We start from the raw sequence: 18,979 nt of genomic DNA, 5'->3' as shown, positions 1-18,979 counted from the left end.
TCATGCAGGGATGAGTAAATCTGCTCTGCTAGGATAGTCTCTGATTTACCACAGTGTTCTCCGAGGATAGCTTCTTTGCACACTAAAGATAACGGTTTATCTTTGACCAGACGGGGCCAGAGGGATTTTTTTTTCGTTTCCCTTATTTCTGTCAAATCACCAGTAAAAGGAAGAGAAAGTCTCGTCTATATTTCTGGGAAATAATATTTTCAATGTAACGCGACATTAAATTAAAAATCTAACAGGCCTCCACCCACAGCAAGGGAAACATCTGATCAATTTGGGAGTGAAAATGTGACACCATCGTTATTCGACCATTAGAAGCTTATCACAACATTACCGGATGTTCTCCCTAATAGGAACACTGACAAACAATGCGACATAATAAAGAGGGAAGGTCTTACCGTGACACATTCAGTTGTTTCTCTGGACCTGCTGTAATCTAGTTATTGACAATGGGACTATTGATTAGTAGAGCATTTCAGTATGGGATAGAGAGGAAGAGTTTTGCACTCTACCTGCCTCATTTCCATTAAAACATCACCAAACTACAGACATGGCTCCAACTTGGCCTACCTGTTCAAGGCTTAGATCATGCTGTAAAATGTCCAGTAAGGTATCTGATATATTTTATGAGCACAAGCACAATATTCTAAGATTGGTATTGATGCATCCCTAAGTACATGGCAATTTCCCTGTATCAATCTGGATGCCTAAAAGGGTAGTGACAGCAAAGCTGTGGTGGAAATTCAATGAAAACACATTATAACAGCATGAGTTACCATGTGTGGTATCTCTCAGAAGTTTGTTGATTTACATTACTAAAATTGACACAGGTATAGTTAAGCCATAGAGTAGGGTAAGTTTTATATCTTGTATTTCTTTAAAAATCAAGTCCAAGGGGAAAAAAGCAAAGGACTAATTCCTGAACTCAAAAGGTATTAAATCAATGTACTGAGAAAAGCAAAATTGAAAAGGATTTTGGCTTGGTTTGAAAAAATTCATGGTACACGTTAGCCTGAACAGATCCCAACAGGACAAAATGACGTTTAAAATCTCTGAAAGCCATAATGACAGGAGTCCAGGTGTCTCTTCTGTCCAGTCATGAAAACAGCTGCATTTTAGGGTTAGTTTACCTGATGACATCACACAGGTGCACACAGGGCTGACTCAGAGTCTGAGCTTAAACACACCCTTAGGGAGAGAACATTTACTCATCCCAATGTGAGATATGAGATTACATCAACTGACTGAGTCATGGCAGTGTGATGTGTATTTTATATCTGGCTATTAAAAATATGACAATAAGACGAAAAGCGCTAATGTGATTAACACTTTTTACACACGTTTCTCTTCTCCATAGGAGATAAAGTAAAACTGACACTAAGAGGATGATCTAAATCTTAAAGTGAGATTCTTAAAGAAAAAAATTAAGGATTTTTGTGGGCTTTGAAAAATGACCAAAAGTATCAGTGAAACCATATTGAGCTGAAATACCTCCTACCATCCCATTCTTACATCACACTGATGCAAACAGAGAACATGTGATAACGTGCACCCCCATGTGGATGGACCTGGTAAGTACATCAAATTAAATCAACTTTTATACTGGAGTTTTAAAACAAAAACAGGCAGTGTTATTAAAAAAAAAAAAAAAAAAAAAAAAAAAAAGCTCAGACTGACAATTTAAGGGGCAAGAACACAATGTGCAAAGATTACAAAATAACAGAAAAAACTGTAAAAGACCCACAAGCCAGTCAACTGAGCTGAAGATTTAGATCATTTTATTTTTCAAACAATCGAGAGATGTTAAACACTGAACAAATAAAGATGCCCCAGTCAAAACTCCAGAAAACAGATTCTTATCAACCAGTTGAAGCACTTTTTTCCTTTATTGCCAGCTGTGCTGTTGTTGTGCAGTTTCTCATTGTCTGCAGCTTTACCCTCGCTAGATCAGCGTGTACAAAAAGTAACAGAAATGGTGCATATACCAGCGTCGTATTGATCACCGGATTTGGAATTCTTGCACATAAATCCAGATTCACAGACGGCACAGTTGTTTTTTTAAATGCAGAAGCAAATCCAGATTTACCATTTACCAAGGCACATTGGTAGGGATGAATGACTGAAATAATGTATGGACAGAGAGGCTGCACAGAAGCCAATCTTCTTTAAGTCATGTGAGAAGTGGTGGTGACTGATGAGTATAAAGGGAAATCAGGAGTATTAGTTGTCACATGAAAACACTAACGACATCTGACGCACACATCTTTCTCTCTCTCTCTCCCGTTTATGCTTGATGTATACAAAAAATGGAAGCAAAAGAAATGCTACTGCGATCAGCCTCCTAAATGTCTCTAAACTCTCGAAAGCAGCTGCAAAAATGTCAAATGTATCTTAAACTCTGAATAAACTATGGGCACATAAATAGATGGAGTTATCAGTCACTGTTCACACTTGATTTAAGTCAGTAATGAAATGACCAGCAAGTCATAAAAGTATGTACAAGTGCTTAAGGAGTCTCGATCCTGTACATTCACTAAGGCGGTTTAACTCAGAAAAACATGGGAAAGATTTTCCAGAAGGCAAAAAATCTAAAGGAATGGAAAAGTGAGTCCTGGCATTCAAATATATTTTTTTCCACTAAAATGCAGTTTTGATCAGCACCATCTGATTTTACATTCTTTCATTTTTAAGCTTAGGAGACTGCTATTGTGTGGTGAGTTGATACTCTCTGAATTAACCTTACAGTAGAACAGATCTGGATGATTTTTTTTTTCTTGAGATGCCATGGACATATGAGTGCTTTATGATGAGCCAGAGAGAGCGAAAGTGGGTGAAGAGTTGAGTATGGAATGTAAATGACCAAATGCATTGGCCGATCTGTGAGAAAGACCATGCAACAAGATATCTGCATGCCCCTTTAACATCAAAGATTAGGCTGGCAACAATGTGATGCAAACAGGAAAAGAAAGGAAACATCTATAGGCTTCTGAACGTCTGTTTGAAAGGACGCTCCATAAATGAACTGGTCAAAAATAAATAGATGTATACATGATAAGAAATTTATAATTTACTCTTTATATCTCACATAAAGCTTCTTGTAACTGCCAAAAATGCTCCAGTACTTCATACTCTGGACATGTTCAGCTCTATCTGTGCTAGATGAACTCTATCAACACCTCTCTGGGCACCAACGTGGCAGACTGGACAGGACAGCTAAACCCCAGCCTTCCCTCAAATTTACCCTAGATTGTAATTCCTCATTAAAAACTAGACTGTCAAAAAGAATAAAAGAAAACAGAAAAAGAAAGCAGTGTCATCCCAGTGGACCTGAAACAGAGGTACAGAACAGATCATCGAAAATGCTCATTATAAAACCATTTCTAGTATTCTGGGATAAACCTGTCCTCTCTTTCTTGACTTCAGTGGTAGTAGCAGTGCTCTGCAGCCAGGGCCTTGTCATTCCTGCGACTTTCATTTTGAAAAATAAAACAGAAACAGCCCTTGGTATGACAAACTCAACTATTCTTTTAATCTTTACTATTTTATACCAAAATCTCATCGGATTATCACAGAAAGAGGAAAAGGCATGGGGTGGGAGGTGGGGCAGGTAGGAGTTTAGCAGGCCTGACTCTTGCCGAACTCACAGTGGACAAACAAAATCACAAAGTAGCTTGTCTCTGTGTGGAGACAGAGAAAGGAGTGGAAAAGGACAGCAAACCTTCCCAAACCCCTCAGTCTAGGCAAACATATGGCAGGATGTTCAATTTGCTTTCATCCCCATGAGGGTCCAATGATATGCACTCTGTCCAATCATACCAGCTGTCCTTGGTGTCATAGCAACCATTCACCCCGGGCCAGTGCTGCATGTGTATCCTGTCCAGGTCCTCGTCAGTCACCTCCCGGCTCACACCCGGTAAAACCCCTACTGAGCTGTCTGTCTGCAGAACATGACTCTTCCTCGAGTCCTTGATCTCCTGTTCTTCCCTTTTCAGATACTCCGACATGAAAAAGTGTGCACTGGGGGCCTGGACCCCCGAGGAGGTGAGCACATTGCTCTGAAGGTTCAAGTAGGACTGGATGATTTCATTTCTGGACAGCTCTTTCCAGTTTGTTTGATGGAAAGGGTTAGTGCTTGGACCTGGGGCAGAGACAGGGGCTAACGTTGGGGTAGGAACTGGGATAGGGGGTTGTTGTACAATGCTATCGGTTCTTTGCCTGGACTCTGCAGGGTCAGGAGTATGGGCTTCCTCTGAATGAGAAGGTTCTTTATGTACCAGAGGTTTGATCTGACCTGTGACAGGGTCAAATGTTAATCTGCGTTCTTTTAACCGTACAGGCTTAGTCGCGTCCTCTATTTTCTGGCCATCTAAGTTAACAGCGTAGTCTCTTGATCTGTACTTCCTCCTTTTATGCTCCAAGTTTGAGACTGTTGCCCCGTCTGTGTCCTCAGAAGCAGACATGGCTCCCTCAGATATCGGTCTGTGCAGTTCCGAGTTGTGTTGGGGTTGGGAAAGGGAAGGGGAGACCGATGGGGATTCCAGTGTTGCAGATGTGTCTTGTGGTGGGCAATGAGTGGCGACTTCTGATGACCCAGCCCAGTGCATTGAAGACCTAAGAGAAGAATGTGGCAGCTTGTCAGCATAAGAGGCTTGGGCTGGGGAGGCTACAGGCTGAGGCAAGGACAAGGGAGAGTCCCTGGAGGAAGGACTCGAGACTGGCGTTCCTTTTGGTGCATATGCTGAGGAGCGTTTGGTGACTGTGTCCTGCTTCACACTCCTCGGACTGGTGGTGAGGCCACGGGGACTTCTGGCTTGATAATAACCCCCTCCTCCTTCATCCAGTCTGGCCTGTTGCTGCATCACAGCAGCCTTAATCATAGAAGAAGTGCTAGGTAGTTTGGCAACTCCTGGGGAGCTGGGGCGAGGTTTGACAGCATTAACTGGAATTCTGCTGATTTTGTCATTATCAAGGTGCTCTAACCGTGATCTGTCAGGGGATGGGATGACTTGCTGGTCCAGCAGGGCATCAGGACTGCCTGCTATGCCGTTAGTGGGTGGTGGTGACACAGAGTTGTCAAACGAAGACAGCTTTGAGATTTTTTCCGGTAAGTGCACTCCACTGTCTCTGTGCTCTGCTCTGCGTTTGCGGCTGCTTGATTTCTCTGCTTTCGGTGAGTATGTGTTGTGGACATCGTTTCTAATTTTAACTTCAGGAACACCTTTCCCAGACACAGAAATGTCAGGGGGAGAAGCATCTGTTCTGCAGGGATGGGAACTTCCATTGGTAGACCCAGGGGTGCTCCCACCTACAGATGGTCCGGGTTCAATCAACTTTTGCCAGTTCCTTAGGAGTTTCTTAGCACGCTTGGCAAGGTCTTCATCCTTAGTCTTCTTCCTCACATCATTGATCAATTTTCCTAGTCGAGTTTCCTACATAAATGAGTGTCAAAGTTAGAATCTGATGTAGCCAAACATTCCTACATAGAGGTATTATTAGTCTGCCATCTTACCTCAAGTGCTTCTTTGGTGATTGGATATTTTTCTAGACAGGTAATTACATCCAATACAGCCACCATATTGCATATCTACAGGGAAGAAAATAATAAGCATTATGTATTACATGCAGGTTACCATTGTGTATTATCCTTAAATCACTATTAACATTATTAACAGAGGAATTAACTGTGCTTTCTACCATTTAGTAACATATTTGGTCAAACATAAGATATAACACCATGTACATAATTTAAACAGCATATAAAAGCTACTATTTAACAGTTAAAACCAAATCTTCACTGCAATTGAAACAAACCAAAACTATACAACGTGTTAAGAGTATTGGGGTAAGTTAGCAAGAGAAACATTAACTTGTCTGCTTTACGACAGAACGACGTCTAAAAGTAAAGATGGCAGAGTGTCAAATCCAACACTTTGGCCGTCTTTAATGTAAAACACAGACAAAACTAAAAGGTAATAATACCAGGGAGAGTTTAGTATCCTTAAGAGAAAGCTGACAAGCGTTTGAAATTCGAAAGACTTACCTGTGTTAGCAAATTTAGCTAACTAACTTAAGGAAGAGGGGTCTGGCTATTTCCTAAAACGTAGCTGTTCATGCTAACGGTTGTCTACCCACCTCCCACACTTCAGCAACAAGGGATTATTGCCGTCTAACTCTTCATAAAGAAACACTGTTTAACTGCTACAACATATTGATAACTTAACGGTATTATGTCTACTTCGAGGACACTCATTATCATTGTACTTATTTAAGCCGTTAAATACTCTAAACCCGCTTTGGGAGTTATGGCTAGGCTACAAGCTAGTATGCTAGCTACGTGCTAACGCCATATATGTAGCAACTCTGCTAAGTTAGCTAACAAGCTGTCAAATGAAGAGCTCGCCGTCTTCACTTCTTTCGCGGTCATTTGACATATCGGTCCCAACGAAATGCACGTATCTGACGATTTCAATAAAAAAAACGAACGACCAGTTGGCAGCTGTAAGACTGAACTGCCTGGTCGAGTTTGCCGGAATGCAGGTAAACAGCTAACGCTTGCTAACCTTAGCCTGCTAGCAGTACTCACATTGCTGTGACTGTCGATGGCCTGCAGCAGCCGGTCCTTCATCTGCTGCGGGGTTGCTAAGACCGTTGTCATTGCCTGTTCGGTGGGATCCGGAGGATGGAGGGAGGAATCCTCCAAAATGAAAACCAGGTGACAATGAGGACTTAAAAGCCGGTGTGGTCACACGTTAGGCGTCCGAACAGCATATTTTTCTGTCGCCTCGATGTTCTCGGCTCGGTTTTCTCACATGGAGTAGGAGAAGCGTGAGCTGTGTTGACCGTTGGCTGCAGCCTGCTCGGCGCTCTAGCAACTCACTACCAGCTGCTGGATCCCTCAACGGCCTCCTGCTGCATGCTGGGATACGATGTATGCGCTTTGACGTCTGCACGTAGCCAAGTAAACATCCCTGGCGTCCACCTACACTCCTGGGTAAGCCCATGGACGTGTTAAAGGTGTAAAACACTACACTTTTCGTTTCAGCTCCGGTAGAAATTTAAGGTGTTTAAGAAGCCAAGCCAAATTAACTGTATTGCTACTTTACAACCTACAGAAAAACAGGAAAAAAAGATAATATTCTTACAAGGTAACTTCAATGGCTGTAAAGACAGCTACATGGCGTCAAAAGATGGTATATATTGGAAGCTGAAGAAAAGGAAGCTACAGCAAATTTCAAAATAAACTATTACATGAAAGGAGGATGACAATTTCTCTCTAATGTCTTCTTGTTTTGTTTTCAGTTTTTTTCCCAGACAACACTCCCTAGTTTATAGACAAAATCAGCAAAGAAATTAAAGAGCCCAATTTTTTCGGGGGGGTGCCAAGATCGCCGCAAACCAGAAGTTCAAAACAGTAGCTTTAAAGTCCTTCTGGTTTCGATTTATTTAGGGCAACCGTTCTCAACCAGGGCACCATGGCACCCTGGGGTGCCTTCTGGAATTGTTAGAATACTTCAAATTCAGCCAATAATTACAATGAATATGCAGATCATTGACTATCCAAGCATACATCATCAAAATGGTCTCATATACTCTTTTCCTTATGTCAGCATCAGGGCCAGCAAATGAATAGGCTTTTCACTGTACACACTGTGCAACAATTATTTTGTTTTTGTTTTTGTTTTGTTTTGTTTTGTTTTTTTGCCAGTTGATGTGCCAAAACATGTCAGTGTTTCTGAAGTTCTACATTGCCATTTTGTAAAAAAAAAAGGGTATTTAATTGTTTGGAGAGATTTCTTTTGAGATTTATCTTGTTGATTCTATTTCTAGGCAAATCCCTCAGTAGTAAATGGGAGATTGAATATTCGGTTTTTTATCAGCATATTTTGACTGGGGTGTCTTGAGAAATGTTCAAATTTTGAAAGGGTGCCTCAACAGAAAAAAGGCTGAAAACACTTACTTAGGGTATCATCGAAGTGAAATGACATTTTAGGGGGCCTTTAAGTTGTCGTTATCTATAAGAAAACAGAAACAGAGACAACAGGACGACAGCCTCTTTTTAGGCCTTAAATTTAAACTTAATAATTTTTTTTATTTTGAGTTTTAAGATGAGTTTTTGAGAACATGTTATCCATACTGATGACTTTACATTACAGCCTTCCACCAGCAGATGGAGTCCTTTAGTCTGGTACAGAGAGCAGCTCTTGTATCAACAACAGGAGGTCAGATGAGGAGAAAATCAGATGCTGCATCACTGGAGAAGAGAGGATAGGAAACACTGTTGAGCTTTTGTGGGGGAAGCAAACTTGCACTGGGAAAAACAATCAGGATAATTCTTGTGAGGATCCCTCTCTGATAGGTTTCATTTTATCCAAGGTTTTCAAGTGGCTAAATATCTACCTACACAGTTAAAAACATAAATGCTTTCTAATGCAGAAAAGAAAGACACATAACCACCAGTCATCTTGGTTGTTACTTCTGTCATCCCACGTGCAAAGTGTCAGCTCATTAAAATTAGTTAGTGTGGACGGAGTAGGAGAGACAGGGAGAACGCTGGGCGTGAAGCTGTGGAGTGGGTGAGAAAATCTTAAGTTATGCCAGTTATGGAGGCTGCAGTCATCATGCAACTACTGTTTTCGTTCTTTATTTTCTAGTGGAGTCCACCTGATGACAGTACCACACAGAAACACAATTTTTGCTTGTTCAGATGTATTTATTTTCATTTCTTTTACAAATAATAATGCAAAGTTACAAAGACAGAAGCCTTCACACAAGAAAAATACATCAGGTACAGTTCAAACAAGCATATTTCTTCTTTAATATAGCACACATTTACAGCCAACTTGGATTCTTTTGGTCCGATCTGACAGTCAAGATAGAAAACACGCAGTTTGAAGAACAACGTTTGAACCAGTAATTTTTAAAGGGTTAGCTCAAAAAAGTACCAACTTGCCAAGCTGTGCTGCAGAATGCTAGAATTTGCATATTCTATGAGCGTAACGTTTCCTGTTGCTGTGAGCGCAACGACAGGAGCATAGTGCACCCCTTCGCGGCAGTAAAATGCAAGTTTGGAATAGTATCACTGTACTTAGAAACAAAATACATTATATAACAATTTAGCTGCCATTGTATGAGGCTTGAACCAGCAGTGGGCTGTCCTCAAAATGCACATAAAGGATTCAGAGATGTGGGGGAAAACCCACAGAATGACCCCACAGGACCATGAGTCTGTGTCATCTTCCTGATTCAGTTTGTGTTTTAACGTGTTGCGTCACAAAGTCGACATTTATTGAAGTATACAGTCTGACTGTTTGATATTTCTGTTATTCCTCTGACAAGATTATTCACTTAAAAGTGACAAGATGGAAAAAACTAAATGCTTAATTTAAAGCACAAGAAATATGTCAAGGTGTTTTCTGAGATATATTCAAAAGGATTTTCCATCTACTGGAAAGGATATAAGAGTCACATTTCTTAAAAATGCTGCAGGATTTTCTGTAGTGATTTTCTATATAAACAATGTACTGATAAGTTTATAGTTTCTATATAAAGTCATTTCTACTCCATAAAGTATTTAAAACCAAAAGGGAGAGTGTTTTTAACAGCTAGATAGATAAAATGTATATTCTCTTGTTTATGGCTGATCTCTACTTTGGCTTTTTTGGTTGATTTTAAACTAAAAAAAGAAATAGTGCTCTTGATAGACTCACTCGTACATTAATTAAAATCTCTACAGTATTATCCTGTTAAAACCAATAGAAATTACATATGTAGGGGAATAAAATCTATGAATTAAATAAAAAGTGCCATCAAGGATTTAGAAATGCTTTAGGAAGTCCAAAGAAAAGATAATAAATTTATATAGAATATATTATTATGATCTTAATATTGACGGAATTGTCGTACGATTCAAATGACATAACTGATTCACTGTTACACTTAAATAGCAAAAAACTTTGCTATTTTACACTGCAAGTGGTTCATATGTAGTCTGTTCTAACAGTATTTAACAAAGCTGACACATTTTTTTAAAGAGAGAAAAACAAACATTGCTCTGTTGTAAACTCTTGTTTCTGTAAACACTGGCATCAATAACACCAATGGATACCTGAACGTTGATGCATATAAAGGTGACAATAACAGGCGACACATCAGTCCGAGCTATCTACATGAGCACAAAGAAAAAAAGTTCAAAAGAAATACCTAAAAACAGAGAAATGGACCTACAAAGATGTCAGGCTCACAATAAAGTCTGAGGTTCAGCGGAGAAGATAAGAGCCACAATGACGTGTTGCAGCACAGTATTTCTCAGTGCATTTTCTCACTTTGACATCATAGCACATAAAGCACAAAAAAACATTCCTACCGCACAGCAATATACAAAGCTAGGCTAGATTTACCAAGACATAATCAAACTCTGTGGGTGTTGCACAGAAAGTATAAGCACACACCGTATATTGCAGTGTAAAACAAAGTACCAAACAACAGCTTCTACATGTGCATAAAAGGCTGATTACCATATTTCTGATGCTTTTAGGCTTCACTTTGCAGATACATAGCCTACACATGACGCTGAAGTTGAAAAAGAGACATAAAAGGACAAATATCACCAAAAACAAAACACTTAGACGAACAAAGCTGTGCCCAACCCTTCAGAAAAAAAGAAAAATTAAAAAACCAAGCTTTAAAAGGGAAAAGATTTCCAGATATTCATGCAGTCACAACTTCACCTCAATAAAATTAAAAACAAAATGCAAAAAATGCACAAAAATCCAGGAACATGATGCATTCAACACATTAAAGTATTCTCAAAAACAAGAGGGGAGAAAAAATCTTCAAGCCCAACCACTTAAATTCAAATGATTTTGTAAGATTTGTCAGAATGTTCTTGATTTACATTACGTGGATGTGATAATGAAAAATGCTGACACAAAAGGATGCTGATAAACATTGACGGACATAACAGTGCAGCAAAGGATTAGATGTTTTCATTATGAGGGGAAATGAGTGTTTAGTGTTGTAGAGCTGAACTCATACTTATTTTATGGGAATTTTTAACATCATCATACCTGGGTGGCATTACTCTAGAAATACTATAAAATAGTTTATAGTGATTGTTCTAATCTGATACAGGACTGTAGGGATGTAACGATACCTCACAACTCAATTTAAAATTGATGCAAATACTTTAAATGTTGTTAAACAGCACTCAAATAACGTGTAGCTGCATAAAGGATGAATGCATGTTAATTGTTGATTAATTCCATTAACAAATGAGTAGACACGTTAGCTTGTCACTGGCTTAGCAACAAAGCATGTGATACAGAATGACAGCAGATATTAAGTACAGCGCTGTGAAAAAAGTATTTGCCCTCTCCCTGATGTCTTATTTTTTGCATATTTGTCACACTGAAAAATCTTCACATCAACAAACTTATGTTAATACTAGACAAATATAGCCTGAGTAAATACGACATGCAGTTTTTAAATGGTTATTTCATTTATTAAGGGAAAAATGCCATCCAAACCTACCTGGCCTTATGTGAAGAAGTAATTCCCCAAAGAAACCAGCCAGTCTTTTAAGAAGTAATTCCCCCCTTTTTAAGTCATGAATGAAGTCTGATGAACCACATCTTTTAAAAAGCTAAGTTCAGGCTCTAGTCTAGACTTAAATCTGATTAAAATGCTGTGGCATGAAAAACAGGCGATTTATGCTCAAAAAAAACCTCCAATGTGGCTAATTTAAAACAATTTTGCCAGGAAGAGTGGGCCAAAATTCCTCCACAGGGATGGGAAAGACTCGTTGCCAGTTATGGCTAACTGGTAATGAGTTTAGCAGTTGTTGCTGCCAAGGGTGGCACAACCAGTTATTAGGTTTAGTGAGCAATTACTTTTTTACATAGGGTCATTTAGTTTTTTCCCATAATAAGTAAAATCATCATTTAGAAACTGCATTTTGTATTTACTCAGGTTTTCTTTGTCTAATATTAAATTTGCGTGAGGATCTTAAACATTTCAGTGTGACAACAAAAAAAAAAAAAAAATAGAAATCAGGAAAGAAGTAAATACATTTTAACAGCAATGTATACAGTATGTGTCCAGAAACAGCCAGGGTAGAAGCAAGGGAAGTTTTCTGCGTCTTGTCACAGAGCTGGATGGTAGAGGCCAGCTGAAAATCAAAGTTTCCTATTTATTTATAAATTGACCTCAATCTTGGATCTTAAAAACAAGAAAACTGTGATAAAATCATAAAATAAAAAAAAAACATTATCCTGACACACTTCATGAGCTCAGTTTATCGTTACATCCCCACTAGGCTGTTTTATTATGCCCTGCTATTTTCAAAGGAATCACACTAAACTCTAACAGTACTGTTTGCTATTTTAAGAAGAAAATTTTAGTTTGCTCATCACTGATTCATTTCACACATATTTTAGTTCAGAGCTGCATTTCCAACACAGCTCTGATATGTCCAAAAATACAAATGTTTTCCTGAATAGTAGACAGCTAACAAAATACTCACTGATTCAGTAAAAGCAGTTCTCATAAACTATATTTATAAATCTTTTCATATATAACTATAAATAAATTACACTCTTTTTCATATTTCTTTTTGTGTTTTTTACAAGAAAGTAAGACAGGGCACCATCAGGTCCAGTGCACGTAACAGTCACAGGAGTCTGGGTAAATAAACTCTCATAAATCAGTGTTTTAAATAAATGCATAAAGTGCAATATGAAGGATGCAGTTACACTGTGGCTCCTGACATCAGATGTGTTTTGGAGCAGAAAGGAAACAAAAGAAGCCAGAGACATGAAACAAACTGTAAAAGGTATGCAAACAACAGTAGCATGACTAGGAAACATATTCAGAGTTACTGTAGTGCCAAGGACACAAAGAAGCAATACAAAATAAAAACAATACAACACATCTCCTTTGCAGGGAGACAGACAATCAGGTGAAAGATATTTGGTCCTACAGTACATGAAAAATATGACAGACAATGGGGATGGCAAGATGGCAACAACACAACCGTACAGATGTGACCGAAATACATTCTCATTGCATCAACAATGCTGTTCTAGTATAGAGGCAGTTTAATTATCTGGAAAAATATATATATTTCAACTACACTGAGGTCACATCTTTGGGAGAAATCCAGGAGAGTTTCTACTGTGTGCCACACTCACCGAGCCTTTTTTCCCTCCACATCAAAATAGTCTTAAAGAAATTTTAAAGTATAAAAAAGAAACACAACATGGCACCATCGCTAGAAGAATCCTGCACATTGGCTTCCTTTTATATGGGTTCAATTTTATATGTTTCACTTTACAGTCCTAAATCAATCGCTGTAGTTTTGCATAGATACCATTACGCAAAATCTAATCACATTCTGTACATGAGAAATAGAACACAATACGAGCCTGTAAACATCTACTTCATAACAAAAAACTCCTATCTGTTTAGAACTGACTGACAACTGAGAGTGATAAATGTCATGATAACAATGGGTGAGGAAATGGATAAAGATCAGTACACCTTCAAAGCACAACACCTGTAATACAACTGTGATTGATGTAGGCCAGACCAACTGCAAAACAGTAACTCGACATTTGAAATGTATTTTTTTCTCATTTACAAAAAAGTCATTTTTGCATGAAAATCAAACATCAAGCTATTAAGGCAAAACAAGTATGCACAGTGTTCTGTGATTTCATGCATAACTGATGACTGCTATTTACCATTGTGATTATCAATAATCAGCTTTTCTTTGAAATAACTAAAAAATGACTTAGCATCTTGTGAGATTTTAGAGGAAATGTGTGGAAAATTCAAACCAGGCCTGACTTTGGCTTTTTGGACAAACCACACAGGGATTAGCACATAATCAGCATCCAGAGTGAGAGTACAACTGTCCTTCAACCTGACAGGCGTTTCTTCAGAGTCATCCAGCTGTACTGTGTTAGCAGGTGTGACAAATACTGTGGATTGATAAGGGCTGTGTCCAAAATCACACACTCAATCACTACTATCTAATGTATTTAGTACTCTGAGCTGAACTAACTAATCAACACAATACAAAGTGTGTCCTCTGTATCCCATTTCAGGGGCTGCATACTTTGGATTCGAAAACTGATAACACCACAACAGTGTGTTGAAGCCTGTCCCATTTTGTTGGCTACTTTTAAAGCAAATGAACAGTCCCTTCACTGGCCAACAAAACATCCATTCAATGCATCTTTTTATGGCCCAACATAGATGGAGAATCACTACGCTCAAAATCAAATGAGCTGGGTGACATATTCAAATGCAAGTATCTGGTTTCTACTCATTTGCTTTGCTATGAATGTAAAGGGGGCTTAGTAAAAATATGTGCCTTTTTTTTCTTTAAAGATATATCTTTGGGCCCTCCATGTCTTCACTGACAGCAGAGGACAGTGGACGGAATCGGAAACAGGGACAGGAAAGCCGAGGGGAGACATGCAGGAAAGCGGCACAGGCCAGATCTGAACCTGGGCCCACCACGCACATGGGGCGCACCCCAAACCACCAGGCTATCCATGCCCAAAAATAGGCGGATTTAATGATGATCAAATGATAAACTAAAAATACTCTGCATGATAAGACAAATTCACTATATTGAATAGATAACTGTTAACCTGGCACGCCAGATAGATTTGTTTCACACATCCATCTGGTAAACCACTCATACACAGCATTTGGGAAAGGGCAGAGCCTTTGAAAAAAAATTCGGAGGGTGATTGGATGAACGTTTTGTTTGTCACATCTTGACAGGCCAATCAGAGCAACAAAACACGTGACGTAGTCACTATCCAGCTGCGCCCCTACCGAAGGAGTAAACTCCACAAAGAGCTGCATAACGAAAATCATGACGACTGTAGACATGTCAGTACTCGACTTTTGTTCTTCTTTTAATAAAGAAATGTTCTGATAAAACAAGAAAGAAAGAAAGTGTTTAGAGACTGCTGAGTCATTGGATTATGTTGAGGATCAGACCAGGTGTGAACAGCAATACTTAGAGCTGTACGGGCATCAACCATCAGGACTGCTCACCCAGGTAGGCACCCTCTCTCTCTCTCTCTTTGGCAGGCACTAATACAGATACCCTAAAATCAGCTCCACTCACCGTCTTTTTTCCTCTATGACTAAATGCACTTCGATTTACACTGAGAGTAACGTCTTTATGATTTTCGCTTCCCTAACAGTGCTATTGTGTTCATAATATAAAGATTCAATGGGCGACTATGAATAAAAAAAGTAGGATCATAGGACCGCTGAAGCCTCATGACTCCTTGTGAGTTTATAATTTCAAATTTTCTCCAAATGCAGATATCTAGTGTGGTTTCTGCTCAATATACAGAAAAGAGATACAAATATCTATCCATTAAGATCAACTTGTGCTTTTGCTACCCCTGAATTGGGACATAGTGACGCTCAGACACTTCTCCATCTTACTAGACACCAATAATGACATCGTTGCAGTCCCACAATTATCATCTGCCGCAACGCTGACATGGTGGGGTTACAAGTAACAGCATGAATTTTAAAGACCTTTTGCAGACATGTCACTGTTGTGACATCACTCACTACAGTGGATGGCGGAAGTACCACTGTTGACAATACACTACAACGCATTTTAGCCAATAATTAGGTGTATAGGTGTGTTTGGGAGAAATTAAAAGTAAAAGAAAGTAACAAACTAGACTTAGCCTTCTTGACACAAATGTCAGTGACTCTGTCAAATGAAGCAAATCACCTCCAGGGTGCTCACAAACAGAAACCACAGGCATAAAGACAGGCAGCGATTTTAAAGCAGATAAAAGCTTTGATGCCGATGTAGCTGCCACGTGATTATCTCTCTGTTTAGTGTTTAAAATGTCAAAACTTGCTTATCAGGCTACACAAAGGGACATTCACCAATACGCTCTCTTTTTAACATCTAAAGTCAGTTAAAAATCACCTGTTAACAGTCACGTTTAAAGTGTACTTGAGTTAGCCTATTTGGTGCTTCTGTGTCAAAAGAGGCATTGCTATGGAAAGTGCTTTGTTTTATGCTTCATAAAATGATTTATGGGCATGTTATAGTGACGTTTCGTGCAACTTTTTGTACAAAAAATGTGCAATACACAGATTACTGTGGGGAGTTCACTGGCACTGTAAGGGATTTCAAGTTCAAGACACAAGAGGGCAGCTATTTCTTGATGTGAGGCCGGAGCAGGGCCAGACAGAACAGACTGTGACATTCAGCCCATAAGGTTTATACTGTATATCCCCCGGAGATTGGAGCTTTAGTTTCGAATGCATTTTTAGTTCCTACTTGGGATCAGTTGGGCCTGACAAGTTTAAAACCTACACCTTGTCCTTGAACAGGAAGTAGATCTCACCAAAAGATTATGTGTGCATATGATGACTACAGGCCTATCTCACTATACAACACACAAAAAATGTAGATTTATAAATTTTTTTACACATTTTGAGTGTGTCGGCCAGTATGTAGGGAAATAGAAATAGAGTCAGTCATTCAGAGATGTACCTTGTAGTCCTTTTTTCTGATGATGGACCACAAGAGCTTGTCAAGGCTAGGTATAAACTAAATTTCCACTTAAAGTTTGAAGATCCTGGAAAATTCCCTTTAAAATGATGAGAGATTCCCAGAACATAAAAATTTCCCCCTAAATTCCCTGAAATTTCTGAGACACTACTGAGGATTTATGTAAAAAATTAAAAGAAAAGTCCTCAAAAATACCCCAAATTGTCCCCAGATATTCAACAAATATTAAAGTAAACTTTTCCCCCAAAAATTTAAAAAATTTTTAAAAAAGGCTGAAGATTAACATGAAATGTCACCAAAACTTCCCTGAAAATTCCAGACAATTTTTTAAGCACATTCTGCAAAATTTTCAAGCTAATTCACAAAAAATCCCCCTAAATTCTTTGGAAAATTATGGAAAATTTTCAGACATACTTTACTTTAATTACAAATAAATCCCTTTAAAAATCCTGAAAATTCCTATAGGAAATCCCCTACCCAAACTTCCAATCAATTTCAAATTTTTAAAATTGCCCCAACCAAAGAATATACAAATACATTTCCAGAAAGCAAATTCCTGAAAATTTGACAGTAAATTCTCCAGACATTCCAAACAAATAACCCAAACTTTTATGGAAATTCTGGACAATTATCTCTAAAATTCTAACAGCAGAATTTATTGCTAAATTGTAAGAAAGTCAACATGCGGCAATATCTTCACAGCGAGGTCTCAGGAGGATATTAGAGTGTTTTACCACTATGAAACACCATGAAATATAATAAATAAATATATCATACTCTGTTTTTAGAAAATAACGAAACATTAATTATCTATTAATTTGAACCTATAGACTATGGTCTCATGCCTGTAATCATCTTCAGGAAATACTAACCTTACACTGTAAAAATAATCCTTTATACTGTGACAAAAAAATTTCTAGATTTGGGCAAAAATGCCATCAAATATGTGTCTGTGTTTGTTCCGTCTTGCAGTCAGTTCACCTAAGCTTTGCACACCAATACACGATTGCATGTAGTACTTGGTTAGGGACCAGTGGTTGTTCACTACTTATTACAGTGCATTGAGGGAAACAATAAATCAACTCTAAATGGTATACTAACACTAACTTCTAATTAGGTCAGCAAAACAAAATGCTGACTCCCCATTAAAGAGCACAATAGAGTGAGAAGTGGGTGATTTTGGACACAGCCATGGATTAATTCTGCAAAAATGATGCTTGATCAGCTTTCATAACAAGTTCTGTAAAAATATTGGCAATAAAATAAAACAAAATTAAATGCGCCATATGCAAAAAAAAAAAAAAGTTAGAGATCTGCAACCAGAAATCATACCATAACTTGAGTGTCATCCGCCGTACACCATGGTTCTGGTTCTGAAGAGATGGGAAGCTGGCAGCCATCTTCAAAACGTAAAAATGCGTTTCCTCTATGGTGATTTTTCTTTTAAAAGCTCGCTTGTGGGGTTTGATTGGGTTGGTGTAATGGGATCAATGTTCTGCCCTGACCAGAACTCTTCAGATTACCTCTCCTTTTCTATTTATCCTCTAAATCCAACTCCCATCCTCGCTTTTCCCTCCCAGGGCAGCGGCATTCACACGCCTGTGCACCAGCACGCAGCAGTGCGTTGGTTAGAGCCGGTCGAGGCGAAACGCGTCCTCTGTGGCAGGGTCGGCGAGGACCATGTCTGGGTCGTTGAGCATGTGCAGGCCATCAAGAGTCAGTGGGTCTATTTTCAGATCATCTAGTGGGAACTGAGAGTCGATATCAAAGCTGACATCTGTGGACAGCGAGCCGGCGAGGTCCTTAGGCAGGCTAGGGGGAGACTCTCCACTCACTGAACAGGAGAAAAACAACAAAGTTAAAAAGAGAACTCAAGTTCAAGGCATAAGAGGGCAGCTATTTATCGACGTGAGGGTTTTAACAGGGCGAGAGGAGGCAGCCTGGTAAAATTAGTAATCAATAGCAGCAGGAAGAGACAGCAAGTTGACATGTCTAGGTTATAATTTGACCAAAATGTGGAGGCTTGACATCTTAACATCTTAATAACACATTTCAAGAGACAACTAATAACAGACACTGCTGACTTTCAGGAAGGGATGGGGAAAAAGGCCTGAAACATCCTGTCAGACTCATTTTGAACATGTGCATCCATAGAAATGCAGGGGTTTATATAAAAAATTACGACACATTTTTGTTTTCAGTGCTCGTTGTGATATCAATATCCTGTAGATTTCCCTATAACAGATTGTTTCATGATGAAAGCTTGCTTTGGATGTGACTCAAAGTTCCTGTGAGGAACTTTTTAGACCCCCTGCAAAACAAAAACACTTTGTATTATATCTTTGATGAACACATATACAAACAGTGTTTTTGATCAAACATATCACTTATTCAGAGTCTTTT

The 18,979-nt window shown here is 38.8% G+C and overlaps 2 protein-coding genes across 7 annotated transcripts in view; both read right to left on the bottom strand.

Moving 5' to 3' along the window:
* Positions 1–1,767: 1,767 nt before the first annotated feature.
* Positions 1,768–6,940, bottom strand: crsp7 (cofactor required for Sp1 transcriptional activation, subunit 7). Its single transcript, XM_041803725.1, has 3 exons — positions 6,590–6,940; positions 5,516–5,590; positions 1,768–5,435 (listed from the first exon to the last, which is right to left on the bottom strand). Exons 1-3 carry the CDS (start codon positions 6,659–6,661, stop codon positions 3,738–3,740), a joined length of 1,845 nt encoding a protein of 614 aa, XP_041659659.1. The 5' UTR covers positions 6,662–6,940; the 3' UTR covers positions 1,768–3,737.
* A 5,034-nt stretch (positions 6,941–11,974) lies between these two features.
* The window catches only part of crtc1a (CREB regulated transcription coactivator 1a), a 38,876-nt gene continuing 31,871 nt past the window's right edge, over positions 11,975–18,979 (bottom strand). For all 6 annotated transcript variants that reach the window (XM_041802793.1, XM_041802796.1, XM_041802794.1 and 3 more), the window contains one exon: positions 11,975–18,410. In XM_041802793.1, coding sequence (XP_041658727.1) covers positions 18,205–18,410 — 206 coding nt within the window. In that variant the 3' untranslated portion in view covers positions 11,975–18,204. The remainder of the gene's footprint in view (positions 18,411–18,979) is intronic.

Source organism: Cheilinus undulatus, linkage group 13, assembly GCF_018320785.1.
Source record: "Cheilinus undulatus linkage group 13, ASM1832078v1, whole genome shotgun sequence".
NCBI lineage: Eukaryota > Metazoa > Chordata > Actinopteri > Labriformes > Labridae > Cheilinus > Cheilinus undulatus.
Note: the sequence above shows the minus strand (reverse complement) of the source record. Positions and strands in the feature narration are given on the sequence as shown.